This window comes from Rhineura floridana, chromosome 16, assembly GCF_030035675.1.
Source record: "Rhineura floridana isolate rRhiFlo1 chromosome 16, rRhiFlo1.hap2, whole genome shotgun sequence".
Taxonomy (NCBI): domain Eukaryota; kingdom Metazoa; phylum Chordata; class Lepidosauria; order Squamata; family Rhineuridae; genus Rhineura; species Rhineura floridana.
The window spans coordinates 35,105,562-35,123,870 of NC_084495.1; the positions used below are offsets into that span (position 1 = coordinate 35,105,562).

General features: G+C 44.2%; 1 protein-coding gene across 2 annotated transcripts; it reads left to right on the forward strand.

Annotated features, from left to right (window-relative positions):
• The first annotated feature begins 1,141 nt into the window (after window positions 1-1,141).
• On the forward strand, window positions 1,142-13,398 carry LOC133371215 (nuclear cap-binding protein subunit 2-like). 2 transcript variants are annotated; one of them, XM_061598394.1, is made up of 4 exons: window positions 1,173-1,363; window positions 3,017-3,198; window positions 5,246-5,384; window positions 6,292-6,712. In XM_061598394.1, exons 1-4 carry the CDS (start codon window positions 1,277-1,279, stop codon window positions 6,388-6,390), a joined length of 507 nt encoding a protein of 168 aa, XP_061454378.1. In that variant the 5' UTR covers window positions 1,173-1,276; the 3' UTR covers window positions 6,391-6,712. The 2 variants fall into 2 exon arrangements, with proteins under 2 accessions (XP_061454379.1, XP_061454378.1); XM_061598395.1 differs by lacking the exons at window positions 5,246-5,384; window positions 6,292-6,712 and adding an exon at window positions 13,238-13,398 and having other exon boundaries at window positions 1,142-1,363; window positions 3,017-3,263.
• The last annotated feature ends 4,911 nt before the right edge of the window (window positions 13,399-18,309 follow it).

The window sequence follows — 18,309 nt, forward strand, 5'->3', positions numbered from 1 at the left end:
AAATAGCAGACTCTCCTGCAATATCAGGCTCATGCTTAGTTCATTTATAAAATGAAAGGTGCCAAAGCCTGGGCACTCCCAGAAGATAAGACTGTAATTGGGAAGGTCTTATTTGCAACATTATTATCCTACTCCTCTGCTCCCAAGGAGCTCAGCGTGGCATACCCATTCTCACATCCCTGAAGAAAATTAAGTTGAATGGTGTTGACTGGCCCAAAATAATCCAAATGCCATCAGTGCTCTTCTCAGTGAGCTTTATAGTTGAACAGGGACGTTTTTCATCCAAATCTCCCTAGTCCTAGTCAGCACAGCAAATAGTAGACCAAACTGGCTCCCTGGAGAAGGACCGTGGGGTGCCTCTGTGCACGTGCAGTCTTTTCCCTCTGAACAGAGCCAATTTTGTATTTTGCTTTAATCTGTGATTGAAGCTTCCTCTAAGTCTCCAAGTAGGGCCAAAAGAAATACAATCATTTTAATACATAAAATAAAATGTGGGTTTTAAAAAAGGAATCTAAGAAGCAGGAGTGTCTCCAAGGATGTGCTTCATCAAGACGTGCGCACCAAGCATGTTTTTAGAAACTTTTAGGGAAACCTTGCTGAAATTCCTATACCTATTGTTTGCTGACTGAAATGGTTTTATGCTGAGATTTTAATGCTTGATGGATTCGTTTTTAGACATTGTTTTACAGGTCCTTCTCCCACACGTTTTAAATTTCATTTCATTTAAGCAGTTTTATGTTGTTTTTGAAGTCAGGTATAGCGTTGTTAAAAACTAAATATTTTAAAAAAAAAAATTAAAACGGGCTCAGATGGGAGCTGGCACAGACACAGAGATACCGCGCCTGGCCGCCTGAGAAGCAAAAACAAACAGACGCTCTGAAGGAAATTGTGAGGGAGTCTTCTCGGCACCAAACTTTCCCGCCCAAATTACACCCCGCTTTCCCCTTTCGCCGCGCGGCGTAAAGTGGGCATTCGTATTCGTTTCAGGCGACGTGATTGGAGGATCAGACGAGAGCTGTAGAGGACCAGTTAGGGGGAAAACTACAATCCCCAGCATTCTCCACGGCAAGGCTGCCCGCCCCCTCTGCCGCAGACCGCCCGATGATTGATTGTTCTTGGGCGTGACGTTTACAAGAGACTTCAACGAGGCCGCCGCGTTTCTGCCTGTGCAAGGGGGACGGTCTTGCCACGAGTGACAGGTGATAGAGCCAATTGGCTCTGTCGGAGTACGTCTGACGGGTGGTAAAGGCGTAGAGACGTCATCAGTCTGCCGAAGATGTCGGGGATTCCGAATGCCACCCTGAGCGGGCTCAACACTGACTCGTACTGCGAGATGGGCCCGTATCGGGACCAGCACTTCATGGTACGTGGGTGGTGGGAATGATGACGAATGGTCGTGAGTAGGTTCAGAGGCGCTCCTTCTTCTTCGGGTCCTTTCAATAAACCCAGAGTGGTCCTTGCAGGGAGAGGCTCTCTGATCATGCCCAGAGGCTCCCTGTCCCCATTTATGGGAAACAAAGCTTCGTGCCATTCAGTTATATATAGCCTCCTAATTTACGCAGTGCGAGCTGTGCTGGAGCCGCTTATCAGGAATCCCGGGCCTCATCCTTGTCACTCCAAAGGCTGCATCACCTGCGTGTACCTCCGGGAGACAGCTACTTTCACAAGCACTAGGACGGGCAGTATGTATTACATCCAACAGAGCATCACCTGCAGGTCCTGCAATATAATTTAGGCCATCGAATACAAAAGACCAGGATGTAATATCCAATAGTTAGGAAAAGCTGCAAGTGACCTTCGCACATGCTTCAGAAACCACAAATCAGCAATCTTGACTAAAAAAGTGGAGCAACCAGTTGCAAAACATTTCAACACTGGGGGCCCCAGCCTGTTGGACTTTTCTATATTAGAGATGCCAACAGATCCAGCAGCACTGACTGGGAGGGAGAACTTTTGGATATATTCTCTGGACACATTGGCACCACCTGGCCTCAACCTGGAGGACAGTACCAGCATTACTTTGCTTGTGCAAAGGAAGCCCCTCTGAGCATTCCATCCTCAAAGCTCTATAACTGACACCTTGGTAACAGCATTTGCATGTTAGCAGCTGATGAAGGTGGAAGGCTTTTATTGCTTTGGTAGAATAAAAACTTCTGTTAATCACAATGATGTGTGTGTGCGCATATTGTGATACACACACGTCATTGTGATTAACAAAACAGATTTATTTTAGTAGCAAAACATTTAGGCTTCTACCTTCATCTGCTGCTAACATCCAAATGCTGCTACTAAGGTGGCAGTTACAGAGCGTTGAGGATGGGGGAGCTCAGAGGGGCTTCCTTTGGAGAAGCTAAGTGATCTTTGTATTGTCCTTCAGGTTAAGGCCCTGTGGTGCCAATGTCTCCGGGGAGTATATCCAGAAGTTCACCCTTAGTCAATGCTGCTGGATGTGTAGTTTTTCCTCCATATTGGATATGACATCCTGTTTTTTTGCATTCACTGACATAAATTATATTGCAGGACGTTCAGGTGATTTTCTGTTTGATGTCATATGTTCTGCCTAGTGCTTTTGAAAGTCCTAGTTTTGAAATTAGCTGTCACCATGAGGTTCGCACAGGTGATACAGTGTTTGGAGTGACAAGGATGAGACTCAGGATTGCTGATAGGTGACTTAGACACAGCACTCGCTATTAGGCTGTGTAAAGTAAAAGGCTGGCGAAATGCTACAACAGGAGTCTTGTTGATGGCTCTAGCAAGATTTGTGTGTTTGTATATATAATATAATATAATATAATTATTTTATAATACTAGATACTTTATAAATAAAACAGTTGTGAAACCTAGATATCTTCTTCCATCTTTCTCTTCTCTGTTAAATCTTTTAGGGTTTGGGGCTGTGTTAGTTGTTCATTTTGCATAGCTCTTAAAAGCTGATGGTGCTAAATGATGTAAACAGGAATATGCGGATAGAAAGGTGACCCTGACTCCATGCCCTCTTTTTCTGTCCATTTTCTAGGGAAACTGTGACCTCCAGGAAAAAGCCCTGAAAAACTCCTGCACACTTTATGTGGGCAACCTCTCCTTCTACACCACGGAGGAGCAAATCTACGAGCTCTTCTGTAAGTGCGGGGATGTCAAGCGCATAGTCATGGGGCTGGACAAAGTGAAGAAAACCCCCTGTGGCTTCTGCTTTGTGGAGTATCCTTGGCTTGTGTTTGCATTTACAGCCTGTAGTTTGATCTGTGGCTTTGCTGACAACCAAAGTATGTAACTGGCAGCCTCATGTGATGTATTTATTGTTGGACTGTACTTTTTATTTCATTTAACAAAATTTATATAGTGCTTGATTGTGAAAAACCTTTAAGCATTTTTTTTTAAAAAACCACTCCTGATTTCGGGTGAGGGAGTAGGGGGTGGTACTGAATGTTACGAATACTTACCATCTTTATAGAATTCTTTCCATATATATGACTAGCATGTCAGGGTGAAGGAAAATCTACCATATAATTGTCTAGTTTGCCTTTTGTTACACTTACATCTATTTATTTATTGCAGTTGTATTCCTCATTTCTGGAAACTAAGTGGCTTATATAAATACATGAAGCTGCTTTTGGCTTGGGCCATTGGCTCATGTAGTCCAATATTGTCTTCTCTGACTGGCATTGGCTCTCCCAAGCTTACTGGCAGAAGACTTTAACATCACACTTATCTGCTCCTTTCAACTGGAGTTTGAACCTACAACCTTCTGCTTGTAGACCATGTGCTGCTCTGCCATTGAGTTATGGTCAAATGTGAAGCCTGCTGGTAATTTCCTGTTGAGTGGGTGAAAAGATGTGTCTTGAAACATACAATCTTACTACTGTTCTGTAGGTAGCATTATTTACATTATTTATAAATGTATTTATATACCGCCAACATGTATAAAATATCAGGGCAGTATACAACACTATATACAAATACAATAAAACATAGAACACTAAAAATAATTCAGAATAATCATTAAAATGATGGACTGCAGAGGCCTGTCAGCATGGAAATGTCTTCAAGAGATGCCAGAAGTCAATAGTGAGGATGCCTGCCGAACCTCTACTAGAAGAGTGTTCCAGAGCTTGGAACTGGCAACATTAAAGTGTATAAAATTATGCATGGCATTGAGAAAGTGGATAGAGAAAAGTTCTTCTCCCTCTCTCATAATACTAGAACTCGTGGACATTCAGATAAGCTGAATGTTCAAAGATTCAGGACAGACAAAAGGAAGTACTTCTTTACTCAGCGCATAGTTAAACTATGGAATTTGCTCCCACAAGACACAGTAATGGCCACCAGCTTGGATGGCTTTAAAAGAAGATTAGACAAATTCATGGAGGACAGGGCTATCAATGGCTACTAGCCATGATGGCTGTGCTCTGCCACCCTTGTCAGAGGCAGTATGTTTCTGAAAACCAGTTGCCGGAAGCCTCAGGAGGGGAGAGTGTTCTTGCACTCAGGTCCTGCTTGCGGGCTTCCCCCAGGCACCTGGTTGGCCACTGTGAGAACAGGATGCTGGACTAGATGGGCCACTGGCCTGATCCAGCAGGCTCTTCTTATGTTCTTAAATGCTTGACTTCTAGATGAAGCCATTTGGGCCTTTGTAACACGGGGGAAAACTGACAGCGCTTCTTCAGATTATCTCTGATCGACCTGAGACATAAAGGCTCAGGTGGTCCTTATGGTGTATCCTGGACCCAAGTTGTTCAGGGCTTTCATATTAACACCAGAGCCTTGAACTTGACCCAGGAGCATAGGGACAGCCAGCGCAGGTATTTTAGCAGAGGTGTCACCTGCTGTTGGCCATCTGCCCCCATCAGCAGTCTAGCCGCTGCATTCTACAGTAGCTGCAGCTTCTGGACCAGGTTCAAGGGTAGCCCCACATAGAGTGCATTGTAGTAATCCAGTCTTGAGATCACGATGTTTATCTACCGACTGAACTTGAGGTGGGTGTGAGCAATCTGACGTCAGTTCTCTTGTTTATTATTTATTTATTTATTACATTTATATACCGCCCCATAGCTGAAGCTCTCTGGGCAGCTTACAGCAATTAAAAACATTAAAAACAAATATACAAATTTTAAAATACAAAAAAATTAAAAACATGATTTAATTTTTTTAAACAAAAAATTAAAAATTTGCTTCTTCTTCAGCCTGTGACCAGCCAGTATGATCCTATCAAACAATCTCATGAGTTTTCTTTAAAGTAACATTCCAGATACTACACGAGAGCGGAGGCGGAGCATGCTATGCGGTTCATCAGTGAGACTCGTCTGGATGACCGCGTCATCCGAACAGACTGGGATGTAGGGTTTAAGGAAGGGCGGCAGTATGGCCGTGGAAGGACAGGTGGCCAGGTAGGGCAGATCTGGAATTAAGTGGCAACTTTGCACCAGTGCCTCATAGAGGGTTGCAGCAAACGGTAGATCTGAGTCTTCCTTTATGGGAAGGCAGAGATGACCCCTGTGCTCCAGATAACCAGGAGTGCAGGCAGGAAAGGCATAAAAGGCACTTGAGTTGCCATAGTGTCTTCCAGAAGCTTTATTTATTTATTTGTCATATCCATCAACATTCTTCTAGCATCATAAAGACTGACACATTTGTTGGGATCAAACTTCATTAGATCTGTGTCTGGTCAAGTATGCTTTTCCTTCACATAAGTTTGTTAGTGTTGATGGTGCTGCTAGACTCTCAATGTTCGCTATCAAAACCTGTTCTTCTAGAATTTTGCTTGAGTTGGCTTTGATTGGTCTGGATTAAGCTTTAAAGACAGCTCTGGGACTCTAGCATTTCGTCCGATTTCACCTGGATGTGTATTCTGCCTTGGTTTTCCACCCTAAGTTCTCAGGCAGGGGTTGGCTGGGGGCCTTGCAAGAGCAAAGTGAAGTTTTGTCATTGTCAGAGAGGATCCTGTCAAAGATTGGCTTAAAACCAGAATCGGAGGCTGCAACTGAGATGAGAAAAGAGAAATGGCATAGTGTTCTTCCCTGCATCTTCCAGGCTAAATTATTAACCTTGTGCTCTCTGGGACCATCTCCAGAGAGACCAAGCTGTGTTGCGTTATAAAGCAAAACCACCTAGTAGCCTGATAATACCAGGTCATCATCCATCTGGTGGTCCCTTGCTTTTGCTCTGATGATCAGAGGTTTCTTAAGATATGCGCATGTACAAATCCCATTTCCCCTTGACTGCAGCATGCCCATAATATCAGTCTTTGTCTCTCAGTTGCTGCAAGATCTTTGTCCCCTTGTTCTCCCCTTGCAGGTGCGAGATGAGTACCGGACGGACTATGATGTGGGCAGAGGTGGCTTTGGCAAGATTGTTCAACAGCAGAAGAAGGCTCAACAGACAGGGATCTACTAACAGCTTCTTGGATTGAGAAGAGGGGTTGGGTACAGCGAAGATGATTCGCGGAAGACAAGGAAAAGGTCACAGCGACAGTCTGCATGTCCCAGGCCTCTTGTGTCGCTGTGACCTTTTCCTTGTCTTCCATGAATTTGTGCCTGTTCTGCCACATCCAAGGAATATGCCCAAGAACCTCTGGTAGGGTGGGAGAGAACAGATCATGTGGAGTCTGGGTTGGTTGCTTTTCCTGTGTGGTACGTGTAGTTTGCTTGTTCATTTCTGTTTTTCTGAGTTTTCCTCTTTTTGGGGGGCGGGAATCTAAATAAAATTGTTCTCTTAACATCTGCTGTAGCCTGTAGTAACATATCTGAGGTTGGGGAGGGAAAGCCCTCACCCTGGGCACCGTTAGTTTTGTGAGAAGCATCTCCTTGTAATGCTCTGGACTAGACTGCCATTTCTGCCCGTATATATTTATTCCTTGACCCAAGGAGAGATGGGGAGAATCCTTCACTGTGAGTCCATGATTCTTAGATGTACAGTAGGCTTTTCTGCATACCCAGTTCTCGGCTGGCCTCAATTCCAGGTGATGTTGGTTTACAAGCTTTTTTTCAGGTTCCTGAGGTTTGTTGGGCAGCTGTCCTCCTCTTAAGTGTGTTTGAATGGTCGCAAAGAATTCTGTTATTGGCAGTAAGACCAAGGTTTGGCACAATATGGCCTAGCTTCCTTTGCTGTGCCCTAAAAGTCAATATACCTAATGACTTTCTGCACGTTCCTGAGACATCGTCACCAAGAGCATGGGGTCCTACTTAGCTGCCTTTCTTATTTTGATTTGTTGCTCTATCTCCGTTTTTAGCCTGTAAAGATGTTGTCAGGGAAGTAAGGCCAAGCCAGTCATTTCTAATCTACCTTACAAGAGGACGGTGTGGATTAGCTGGAAATGTCTGCATTTCTTTCTGTCCTTCTTTCTTACTCCCGGCGACCATTCCATTTGGCCTGGTTTAAATGGAACTCTTCTATTCTCCTTCTTTTGCACTGATGGAAGATTCTGGTTGGATGAAGTAGCATCCCAGCTCCCTCCATGGTCCCAGTCAAGGGTGACTTGATAGCCCTGTAACTGACTTACAAGAGAGAGAATGGTGAAGGGTTGTGTTTTGTCTTGCCTCCGTTTGTGAAGCCTGACAGAATGGTTTAGAAATCTGCCTTTTTTAATTTCCTGGGATCTTCAATCTGTTTTATTGTACCCAGAGGCTCTGAGTTGGTTACAGAAGGAACAGTTTGTTCTTACTGTATATAGTATTTCTTCATGGATGACAAGAAGTGTCTACATGGGTATTGTAGCTCCCCCTACAGCTCAGAGACAGGAAACTCTTTAGCAAATACTTGTGCTCCTCCCCTCTTGCTGAGGCTCATTTCGTTTCTTGGAAAGTTCCAGAAGTCAGCCTCAGGATAAAAACTCAAAGATGAAGACATGTAACATACAAACTTGATAGAAACAAAGTGCGTTAGGAACATGGTCAACCGACTAACACTTAAAGTAGAAAAAAGTCATGGCACTCAAAGACTTCGTCCCCTCCACCAGCAATACTGCAAGGGTGGGCCTTGGAGACCTCTTGTCATCCATGAAGAAACACCATTTACAGTAAGAACAAACTGTTCCTTCTCTAATGGATGACAGAGATCTCCAAGTGGGACACACTAAAGCTGCAGACCTAGGGTGGGCCAGAGGCAGGCAAGAGTTGTTGTAGAACCCTGCAGCCAAATGAAACTTCCACTGAGGCATAAAGGTCAATTTTGTAGTGTGTCATTAAAGTAGTGGGCGTGGACCAGGTTGCTGCTCTATAAATACCTACTAGTGGAGCATTTGTGGAAAAGGCCACTAATGTGGCTGCAGGCCTGGTGGAGTGTGCTATAGCGTGTAAAGGTGAAGGTAAGTGGAGGGCCTCATACGCTAATGAGATGCAGGCCCTAATGCAACGACCTAAGGTTGCAGATGACACTCATTTTCCCATGGTGGCAGGATGGCAAGGCTGACACTTGTCTCATCAAAGTGTTAGAACGTATACCCTTCTGAAGACCATCTTGAAGGAATAGCAGCACTTTGGCCACCCTAGCCGACTCCGGGTTGACTCCTTGTTTGTTGCACCAAAAGGAAAATACCTTCCACGTCGCCTGGTAACTACAAATAGTTGATGGACGTGTTGCCACTAAGATGGTATTCGCTACCTCTGAAGAAATTTCCGAGCTTGTCAGTTGCTGGCACTCAATTTCCATGTGGTCAGCTGAAGCCACTGAGGGTCTGGATGGAGCAGAGGCCCCTGATGAAGCAGGTCTGGGCACAATGGGAGATGGAATGGTGGTGACATGGCCATCTGGATGATATCCGAAAACCAGGGATGTCTTGGCCAATAGGGAGCTATCAGCACTACTCGGGCCTTCTCTGACCGGATCTTTTTGAGCATCCTGGACAAAAGGGGAGCTGGAGGAAAAGCATAATGCAGGCCCCTTGGCCAAGGAACCGCCAGAGCATCCAGCTGCTCTGCCCTTCGACTCGGGAAGTGAGAGAAGAAGCATTGCTCCTGATGATTTTCCTCAGAAGCAAACAGGTCTATCCTGAATGTGCCAAATCTTGCTTGGAGAGAATGGAACACCTTCCTGTTGAGGGCCCATTCCCCTGGGAACAGTTTTTGACGACTCAACCAGTCTGCTGCTACATTCAAGTGATCCTGGATGTATTCTGCTGTGATGGACAAGATGTGCTGCTCCACCCATGACAGCATTGCCATCGCTTCTGTGTGGTGAGCCATTGACCAAGTGTTTATTCAAGTGGACCCAAGTTGTTGTGTTTTCAGTGTGAATTAGCACATCCAGATATTTGAGAGATGCCCATAGTTCCAGCCAGTTGATACTTCTGTGTGCCTCTATTGGCGACCACAACCCCTGTATGTACTGGCCCTGACAATGGACTCCCCATCCTTTGATACTTGCATCGGTAGCGATGACCGAATGAGGTGGATCCTGTAGAGGGACACCGTTTTGCAGACATGCTGTTGATGCCCACCATAGAAGGGAATTTTTTACCTGTCGAGAGATAAGCATAAATGGGTGTCTGCAGTGTACCATGTCTTCCTGGTACTGGAGGAGCAGCCATTGCAGCAGGCGAGAATGTGAGCGAGCCCATGGAGTAATTCCTATTGTGGATGCTATCATGCCTAATAACTTTGCTAGCTTCATCACGCCTGCCAACCATACCCGAACCAACGAAACCGCCATAGTCATTATTTTGTGGATCCTCTGTGATGAGGGAGATGGACTGATGAACAGTGTTCAGCCATGCTCCCAAGTGCCGTAGCTGTTGGGATGGACTGAGCTGGCTCTTCTGAGTATTCACTAAGAAGCCGTGGTCCTTCAGGTGAGTCCAGGTGTTATCTGGACATCTTCCCAAACCTAATGGAGAGACTTGGATCGAAACAGGAGATCGTCCAGATAAGGATATATATGCAAGCCTTGCTTGCGAATCCCGGCCACTAATGCCACCATTACTTTGGTAAAGACTCTTGGTGCAGATGCCAAGCCAAAAGGTAGGGCTTTGAACTGATAATGGCTTCCATTGTAATAAAAACATAGTAGTCATCAGTGTGCTGGGAAAATTGGAATATGTAGATAGGCTTCCTTCAAGTCCACTGATGCTAGAAAGTCCTGGGGCTGAAGGGTCTTCCTTATGGATGTAAGGGTCTCCATCCTGAACATCTGCTGGGTGACAAAACTGTTGAGGAATTTGAGATCGAGTACTGCACGCCACATTCCATTTTTCTTCCCCACCGAGAAGAAGACTGAGTAGAGCCCTAAGAAAAATTTGCCAGAAGGAATTTCCTCGATTGCAGAGATGTCCAATAAGTGCCAAATCTCGCTTGAGACTGCTTGTTGCTTCACGGTGGAACTGGAAACGGGCAAAGGAAGGAACCTGGCAGGTGGATACTCCAACAGCTCTATCCTGTATCCCTCCTTGACATTCTTCAGCACCCACTTGTCCTGAGTGGTATCCTGTCAGTGATGGAAGAACTGGCTGAGTCTTCCCCCACACTGGCAGTAGCGCAATTGAGTCAGAATCGCCACTGGTTCTGGCATCCCTGTCTCCCCTGACTTAAGAATTTCTGGAGAAAGGGACTTGTTGAGACTTTTGCTGGTACCTTGGTCTATTCCAAGAGGAACAGCCACTTTTAAACTCTACTGCGTCCTGGAAGTCTGGAGCCATGATAGGACTGAAAGGAGGCAAAGGGGTGCTGTGATGCCCCTGTACTGTTTGTATAGTATTTATGGTAAGTCCCAGTTTTGTAGGTTAAATATGATAAGTAGAGTGAGTTGGGAGGGGGGAGTACGTGATGGAATGTTGAGGAATGCTGTGTTGTGATTGGCTGAGCACCTCTGGTTGAATGTATATATGGGAGAACGACAGTTGGTCAGGGGTTCGGTTCTGGTTTTGGGTTGAAGAGGGTGAGGGGTGGATGTGTATTTAGATTCATTCATGGAGGAACCATATGATGAAGAACCAGAAATTTTAGAATGTGAGGTGCAAGCTGCTCTTAAAATTCTTGGAAGAAACAAATCACCAGGAATAGACAGCATACCAATAGAGTTGCTACAAGCTACTGAGACTGAATCTGTCCAAATTTTGACAAACATTTGTCAAGAAATATGGAAAACTAAACAATGACCCACAGACTGGAAGCGTTCAATATATATCCCACTTCCAAAGAAAGGGGATCCCAGAGAATGCAGTAATTACCGAACTATTGCCTTGATATCCCATGCAAGTAAAGTAATGCTCAAGATTCTACAACAAAGGCTCTTACCATATATGGAGCGAGAAATGCCAGACGTCCAAGCTGGATTTAGAAAGGGAAGAGGCACCAGAGATCATATCGCAAACATACTGGATAATGGAATGGAGCAAAGAATTTCAGAAGAAAATCACCCTGTGCTTTATAGACTACAGCAAAGCCTTTGACTGTGTAGATCATGAAAAACTATGGAATGCTTTAAAAGAAATGGGGGTGCTACAGCATCTGGTTGTCCTGATGCTCAACCTATACTCTGGACAAGAGGCTACTGTCGGGACAGAATATGGAGAAACCGATTGGTTCCCCATCGGAAAGGGTGTGAGACAGGGTTGTATTTTATCACTCTATTTGTTTAATGTGTACGCAGAACATATCATATGGAAAGCGGGATTGGACCAAGATGAAGGAGGTGTGAAAATTGGAGGGAGAAACATCAATAATTTAAGATATGCAGACGATACCATACTCTTAGCAGAAACCAGTAATGATTTGAAACGAATGCTGATGAAAGTTAGAGGAAAGCCTCTGACTCTCTTTGACTTTTTGTGGAAAGAATAAAGTAATATCTATGAGATTTGATGATTAATTAAGATAACTACTGGAGGAAAGTGATTTTATAATATAATTTAAGAGACAGGATTGTTATATATTGTAGACCTATAACTGATCTGCGACAAATGGGAAGTCAACATTTTATTTTTTTGTTTAATCATTTTTGCTTTGGTTTTTTGTCTTTGAATGTTTTATGATTTTGTTTTGTTTGTTTTATGAAAATTTGAATAAAAATTATTGTAAAAAAAAAAGTTAGAGGAAAGCACAAAAGCAGGACTACAGCTGAATGTCAAGAAGACTAAAGTAATGACAACAGAAGATTTATGTAACTACAGTTGACAATGAGGACATTGAACTTGTCAAGGATTAATACCTTGGCACAGTCATTAACCAAAATGGAGACAATAGTGAAGAAATCAGAAGAAGGCTAGGACTGGGTAGGGCAGCTGTGAGAGAACTAGAAAAGGTCCTCAAATGCAAAGATGTATCACTGAACACCAAAGTCAGGATCATGCAGACCATGGTATTCCCGATCTCTATGTATGGATGTGAAAGTTGGACAGTGACAAAAGCAGTCAAGAGAAAAATCAACTCATTTGAAATGTGGTGTTGGAGGAGAGCTTTGCGCATACCATGGACTGCAAAAAAGACCAATGTTTGGGTGTTAGAACAAATTAAACCAGAACTATCACTAGAAGCTAAAATGATGAAACAGGTTATCCTACTTTGGATACATCATGAGAAGACATGATTCACTAGAAAAGACAATGCTGGGAAAAACAGAAGGGAGTAGAAAAAGAGGAAGGCCAAACAAGAGATAGATTGATTCCATAAAGGAAGCCACAGACCTGAACTTATAAGATCTGAACAGGGTGGTTTGTGACAGATGCTCTTGGAGGTCGCTGATTCATAGGGTCGCCATAAGTCGCAGTTGACTTGGAGGCACATAACAACAACAACATGAAGTAAGAGAAACTATAATATGTTGAAGATCATTTATATGTAACCACATGCACGACAACTGAATTCAAAGTAATCTTGTTTATTCCCAGTGTTATTTAATAAATCGGTTTGGTTTAACAACATGCCTGATCCTTGGCTGGGTTCATACAGAGGAGGGCAGAGCAAAAACCAAAGCTGGAACCAGTATCTAGGGTGGCAGCAGTGAATGGTTAGTGTATCAGCAGTAGGTGTCCAAAGGCAACCCAGGGCTGTAGTCTTTAAAGACAGAAAGATAAAGGGAGGATTGTGGCCTGAAAGTGTACCTAGACACTTAATAGCAATCTGTTAGAGGAGGAGACTAAGGCAAAGTCTCAGGGCAGCATTGCTTTCCAGTGTGTCTGGTAGTGATGCCTAGGGGTGGGATTGTGAGAGATCCATGCCAGGGCCAGCGCAAGAGAGGAGGTCTGACAGGCGCCTGTATGAACATCTATCTTCCTGTCTTTGCGATGGCATCATCTTCTTTTTGTCCTTAGTCTCTGCCAGGAAATCCTTCAGCGCCACCTCATCAAACAACTTCGATCCAGAAAAAGGACTGAAGCTAAATTTGCACGTGATGAAGCATCCACCTCCCAGTGGTTCAACCAGAGGTGCCTGTGAGCGACTGCCGCCACTGCCATAGCCCTGCAGGAAAACTGAGTGGAGTTCATAGTCGCATCTGCTATAAATATCAAGGATCTGGAAACCTTTAGCAGAGTTTTCCTAACCCTAGCCAGATCCTAATTAGTGTTATCTAGCAGATCTGTCACCCACAAGAGTGCTACCCTAGCAAAGACTGAAGCTGCAACAGAAGACTGAATTGACAGGGCATTAGCATCATGAGAGCATTTAAGAGCTATATCTGACATTTGCTCATTTGGGTCTTTCAGCTGTGCATCTCTATCCCTGGGCAGAAGAGCATGGGAAAGCAGAGCAGAGATCGGACTGTCCACTGCCGGAGTCCTGAGCTGCTCCGTGACAGCATCTAGAACATAAAACTTATTTGCAATATTAATACCTTTTCTGTGCTGAAGCTGAGAATCCCACTCTGATTTCATTATGGTTTTAAATGGTGCTGGTAATGGAATACATCTACTTGATGTCTTAGGGACTGGTAACATTAGAGCACTTTTGGAGACTGGCTCCTGTTGCTGCTACTGCTGTGTTGGAGATAAATCTAGAGCAGCTATCGCTTTGCCAAACAAAGGAAGAAAGAAAACATCCATGAATATTCTTGTTGACACTAATTTATCTATGCCCGAACCATCGCTCCATTCTCCTTCTTCTAACACATACTCTCCCCCTCAGCCTCAAGCTGCGAGCCAACTCAGGAGGCAGCTGCTGCCTAGCCCCTAATACTGAACTATAGCCTCTAGCAACTGCGAAAGGGCTAGTGATGACAAAATTTCTTGCTGTCCCCTTGAGTGCCTCTTTAAGTGCAGGAGATCTAAATCCATATTGCTCTGTGTGGGAGGCAAAGAACACTTTGGTGCACCTCCCCTTGCCAATTCAGCAGCCAGATCCCCAATCATAGTGTCCCATAGTTGTTGGAGTACTACAGGGGAAAAAACAGACTAGGACTTGGGGCTGTTGCTGTTCCAGCTGAACCACTGGCATTTGTTGCTGCTCTAAGCCTGGAGGGGCAGTATGCTGCAGCCCATCCAGCCCCCTTACATAGCACTGCTCCACAATTTGATTCTGCCGGCTCTGCCCCAAAGCCACTGTGTCTTCTTCGTCCAAAGACGGCAGTTCAAGCTGTGCAGTCTCATTTGGGGAGATATAAGGTGGGTCTGGAGATTGCATTCGCCATGCCTCTGGCACGGCAGCAATGCATGAGGCAGCGGATGGTGGAGGTGCCACAGATGTGGCTGGTGCCATTTAAGTTAGGGGCTACCACTCCTCTGTGCACCACCATTGCAGGCATTGCCACCCTGCATTGATCCAAAATGGTGGGCGCCATCACCCCCGCTATCCAAAATAGCACCCGTTGCCGCCTTCAGCTCCATAAGGGCGGGAACTGCTGCTCCAGTTGCAGCTAGCACTGCTGCTTCCCTTAACCCTGCAGGCAATCGGACCACCTCCGTGGACTCCCTATAAGTTCTCTGGGAATACTCCTGATCTATGGCAGTTTCTTGCAGACCCAGACAAGCTGCTAAAACAAGAGCCTATTGAAGTTCCCTCATCAGGGTCATTAGCGCGCACAGTCGCTTTTGCTGTAAAATGGCAGGAAGATGTGGCGAGTGGGAACTGATCATGGCTACCGCCGAGTGCTGCCCGGATTTTTTAGAATTGTTTTTTCTTTGATGGTCGCCCTTAAGTGTTAATTTTATCCATCGCGACAAAGAAAGGAAGGAGGCCAGCAGAAAATGCAAAGTAAGTCTGACAGGCTTTCTTTTTCTTTTTTATTTAAGGTAAGAAAACGGAAAGGGAAGAGAAGGGTATAGCCTTTGAGAGAGAAAGGTATAGCCTTCAGCTGTCAATAAGGAAAGAAAGAATTGAAAAAAGGAGGGTTCCTTTTTTTAAAAAAAAGAACAACCAGAAGAAATTATAAGGGGAGAACAGCACAGGGAACAAAAAATAGGAAAAATGTGGAAAAAGGAATAGTCCTCAGTGAGGAGAAGAAAAGGAATCAAATGGGACGTTCTCTGAGCTGAGACAGGAAATGAACTGAGCCTCAGCAAGAGGGGAGGAGCGCAAGTATTTGCTGAAGTGTTTCCTGTCTCTGAGTTGTAGGGGGAGCTACAATACCCACTTTGAGACCTCTATCATCCATGAGAGAAATGTATTTTCCTATCTCCCCAAGCTATCATGAATTGTGGCACTGAGAAGCTGGCAAATGGTAGGGTGCAGATAGATGCCATTCACTGGAAGCTGAGAAGAGGTAGCAAAAAGGTTAACCACTGATCCATCTCTTAATGCACAGTTTTGATCCCTACTATTGAGTCTCCTCCTTAGCACATTGAGCATGGCAAAGGGAAAAGATTAAGAAGACTCCAGAAAACGAACAGTGAATTCCAGAGGGATTGTCATGTTGGGCTGTTGTATAAACCCGTGTGGTGCCTTCAAAGACTTAACAGGTTTATTGTGGCGTGTTCATTTGTCGCCTAGAGGAGAGGTGGGCAGAAGGTACATCATGATCTATTCGGAGATCTAAATGATTTACATCAGATCACCAAGGCTTTCTGACTCCCCATTATATAACAATGCAACAACAAAAGGGCTTTCCCCTTCCTTTTAAATTAGACTGCTGAGGTTAAGAACTCTTGGTGAAGAAACCAGCAGTGGATTTTTGTGCGACAGGACCGTGAGTTGAGTTCAGAAGGTGAAAACACATTCATGGGCTGAGGTCAGTCACCTTCATTAATTCTATGCTTCCCCACATCCTAATGCACTATTACTGTGGCAAGAACATATTACAAAATCCACCCACAATAAAACACCAGTCTGGAGGGGCCATAAATATCAAAAATTCTCTCACAAGACTAGCTGTCAGCACAATAGTTGTCTACAGCAAAGCGTTTCCAGATCTTACTCTTACAGTGTCCATTAGGATTGGTAGAGCAAAAGGTAGGGAGACCAACAGTTGTTTATTTTTATTTATTATTAAATTATTATCCTGCCCTTCCTCCCAGAAGGATTCCAGTTGGTGCAGCCAGAGCCAATGACAGGCAGAGCTAATTAACTCTAGTCTTGTCCCCATTCTCCGCCATACTGAGTTTTGCAGGGGCAACCCTGAGGCTACTGAGGAAGATGACAAGCAGCCCTACCCCCTGGACTGGTTGTAAGAAGGTAGAAAGGTGGGCTGGCTGAGGGCAGATTGAGGTTGGTGGGGCAGTGTCCTATTTGCCCTAATGGATGAGTGTTTTGATGCTGTTGGTGTTTCTTCTACAGTAGGGCCCCGCTTTACGGCACTTTGCTAGTGCGGCGGTCTCAATTAGAAGCAATTAGACTAAAGCCCCACTCATATGGCGCTTGTTCTGCTTTTACGGTGGTTTTCAGGCGTCGCGCACCATTCTATTCAATGAGGTCCTCTTTTCGGCGGTTTTCACTTTTCGGCAGGGGTCCACAATGTAACCTGCCGTATGAGTGTGGCCCTACTGTATTCTACAGTTTTTAGGTAGAGCTGTATTTGTTTCAGGCTGTTATCCTAAACCCACTCACTTGGAAGTAAGTCCTACTGAATCCAGTGGGACTTACTTCTGAGTAGACATGCATGGTTAATTATTGATTGTAAGGCACCCTGGGAGCTAAACTGGGAAAAAACCAGTTATTATACTAACAGTAGACATCCATCTATGCCTAAAGGCAAGTTTTTCAATCGGATTTTTGGGAGGACAATTTCTCCAAACTCCCAGTCAAATTGGTTTTTAACAAAACATTCCCCATCTCTACCTGAGCCTTCTGACTCTCATTTCCACTTTCTTCATTCACATTTTCTGTCACACTGAACAGCTTCTCAGTGACCTCTGCTACATCAGATGAGGTCTCTCTTAATCAGTTCTTGAATTAGCTCTGAAAAAAAACAAATAGAACAAGATTACAGGGTAAGTTTAAGGCAGCTAACTTAATTTTTCTCCGTATATCTCTAGCAACTACCCATAACACTGTAATAGACAGAGAGGGCTTTCTAAGGGGAGCTGAATAAATAGATCTCCTATATGGAACTTACGTCCATGGCCAGTATCAGAGTTGGACATTGTCCGGCACCTGCCAAGGCCCAGTAGAGGAGCCTACTGCTCTGAATTTCTCCAAACTCCCAGTCAAATTGGTTTTTAACAAAACATTCCCCATCTCTACCTGAGTTTTCTGACTCTCATATCCACTTTCTTCTTTCTTCATTCACTGGGTGTTTATTTTATATCTTTATTTATTATTGTACTATATATTTGAAGTTGTATTTACTGCAACTTTATTATATTTTCTTCTGTATTATTATGTCCACCTCTTTGGGGGCCTTGCCCAAAAAGCAGTATACAAATAAACCAGTGAATGAAAGAATGAATATAACATACACAAAACTCAGTCAACACAAAAAAAGAAAGAAAAACGACCACAATGGGAGTCAAGACTACAAAATGCCATTGCTGAGACCATCAGAGAGACAAGCAGCGGCACTTATGCACCCCTCCAGCATGCCTGTACTAAAAATGAATGAATGAGCAATAGTGGCACCGGCGCAGACTCAAGGTCCTATTATCACAGGTGCAATTCACTGAGGGAATCACCTGAAGAAAGCCGCTTGCCTCATTGAAATGAACAGTGGCGAAGAGAACAAGCATGGAGTAGAGAGAAGCAGTGGATATTGACTAGAGCGTTTAACATTTAATATGGGGCTAAGACAGTAGTTATGCAAAGTTTTTATGTACCTTTTATTTCCATAAAGGGCTTTCTCCCCTCCATTTCCACAATGTAGAAAAATGGCCTTAAAAAAAAAAGAGTTTAATTCTCTTATTTCATATATGTTGTTCCAGACCAGTTTATATTGTTATCCCTTTCTATGCTGTAGATTCTTATTGCGTTCCTTCCTGCTATATTTTGCACTAATGACTAGAAACCTGCAGCCAAAAGA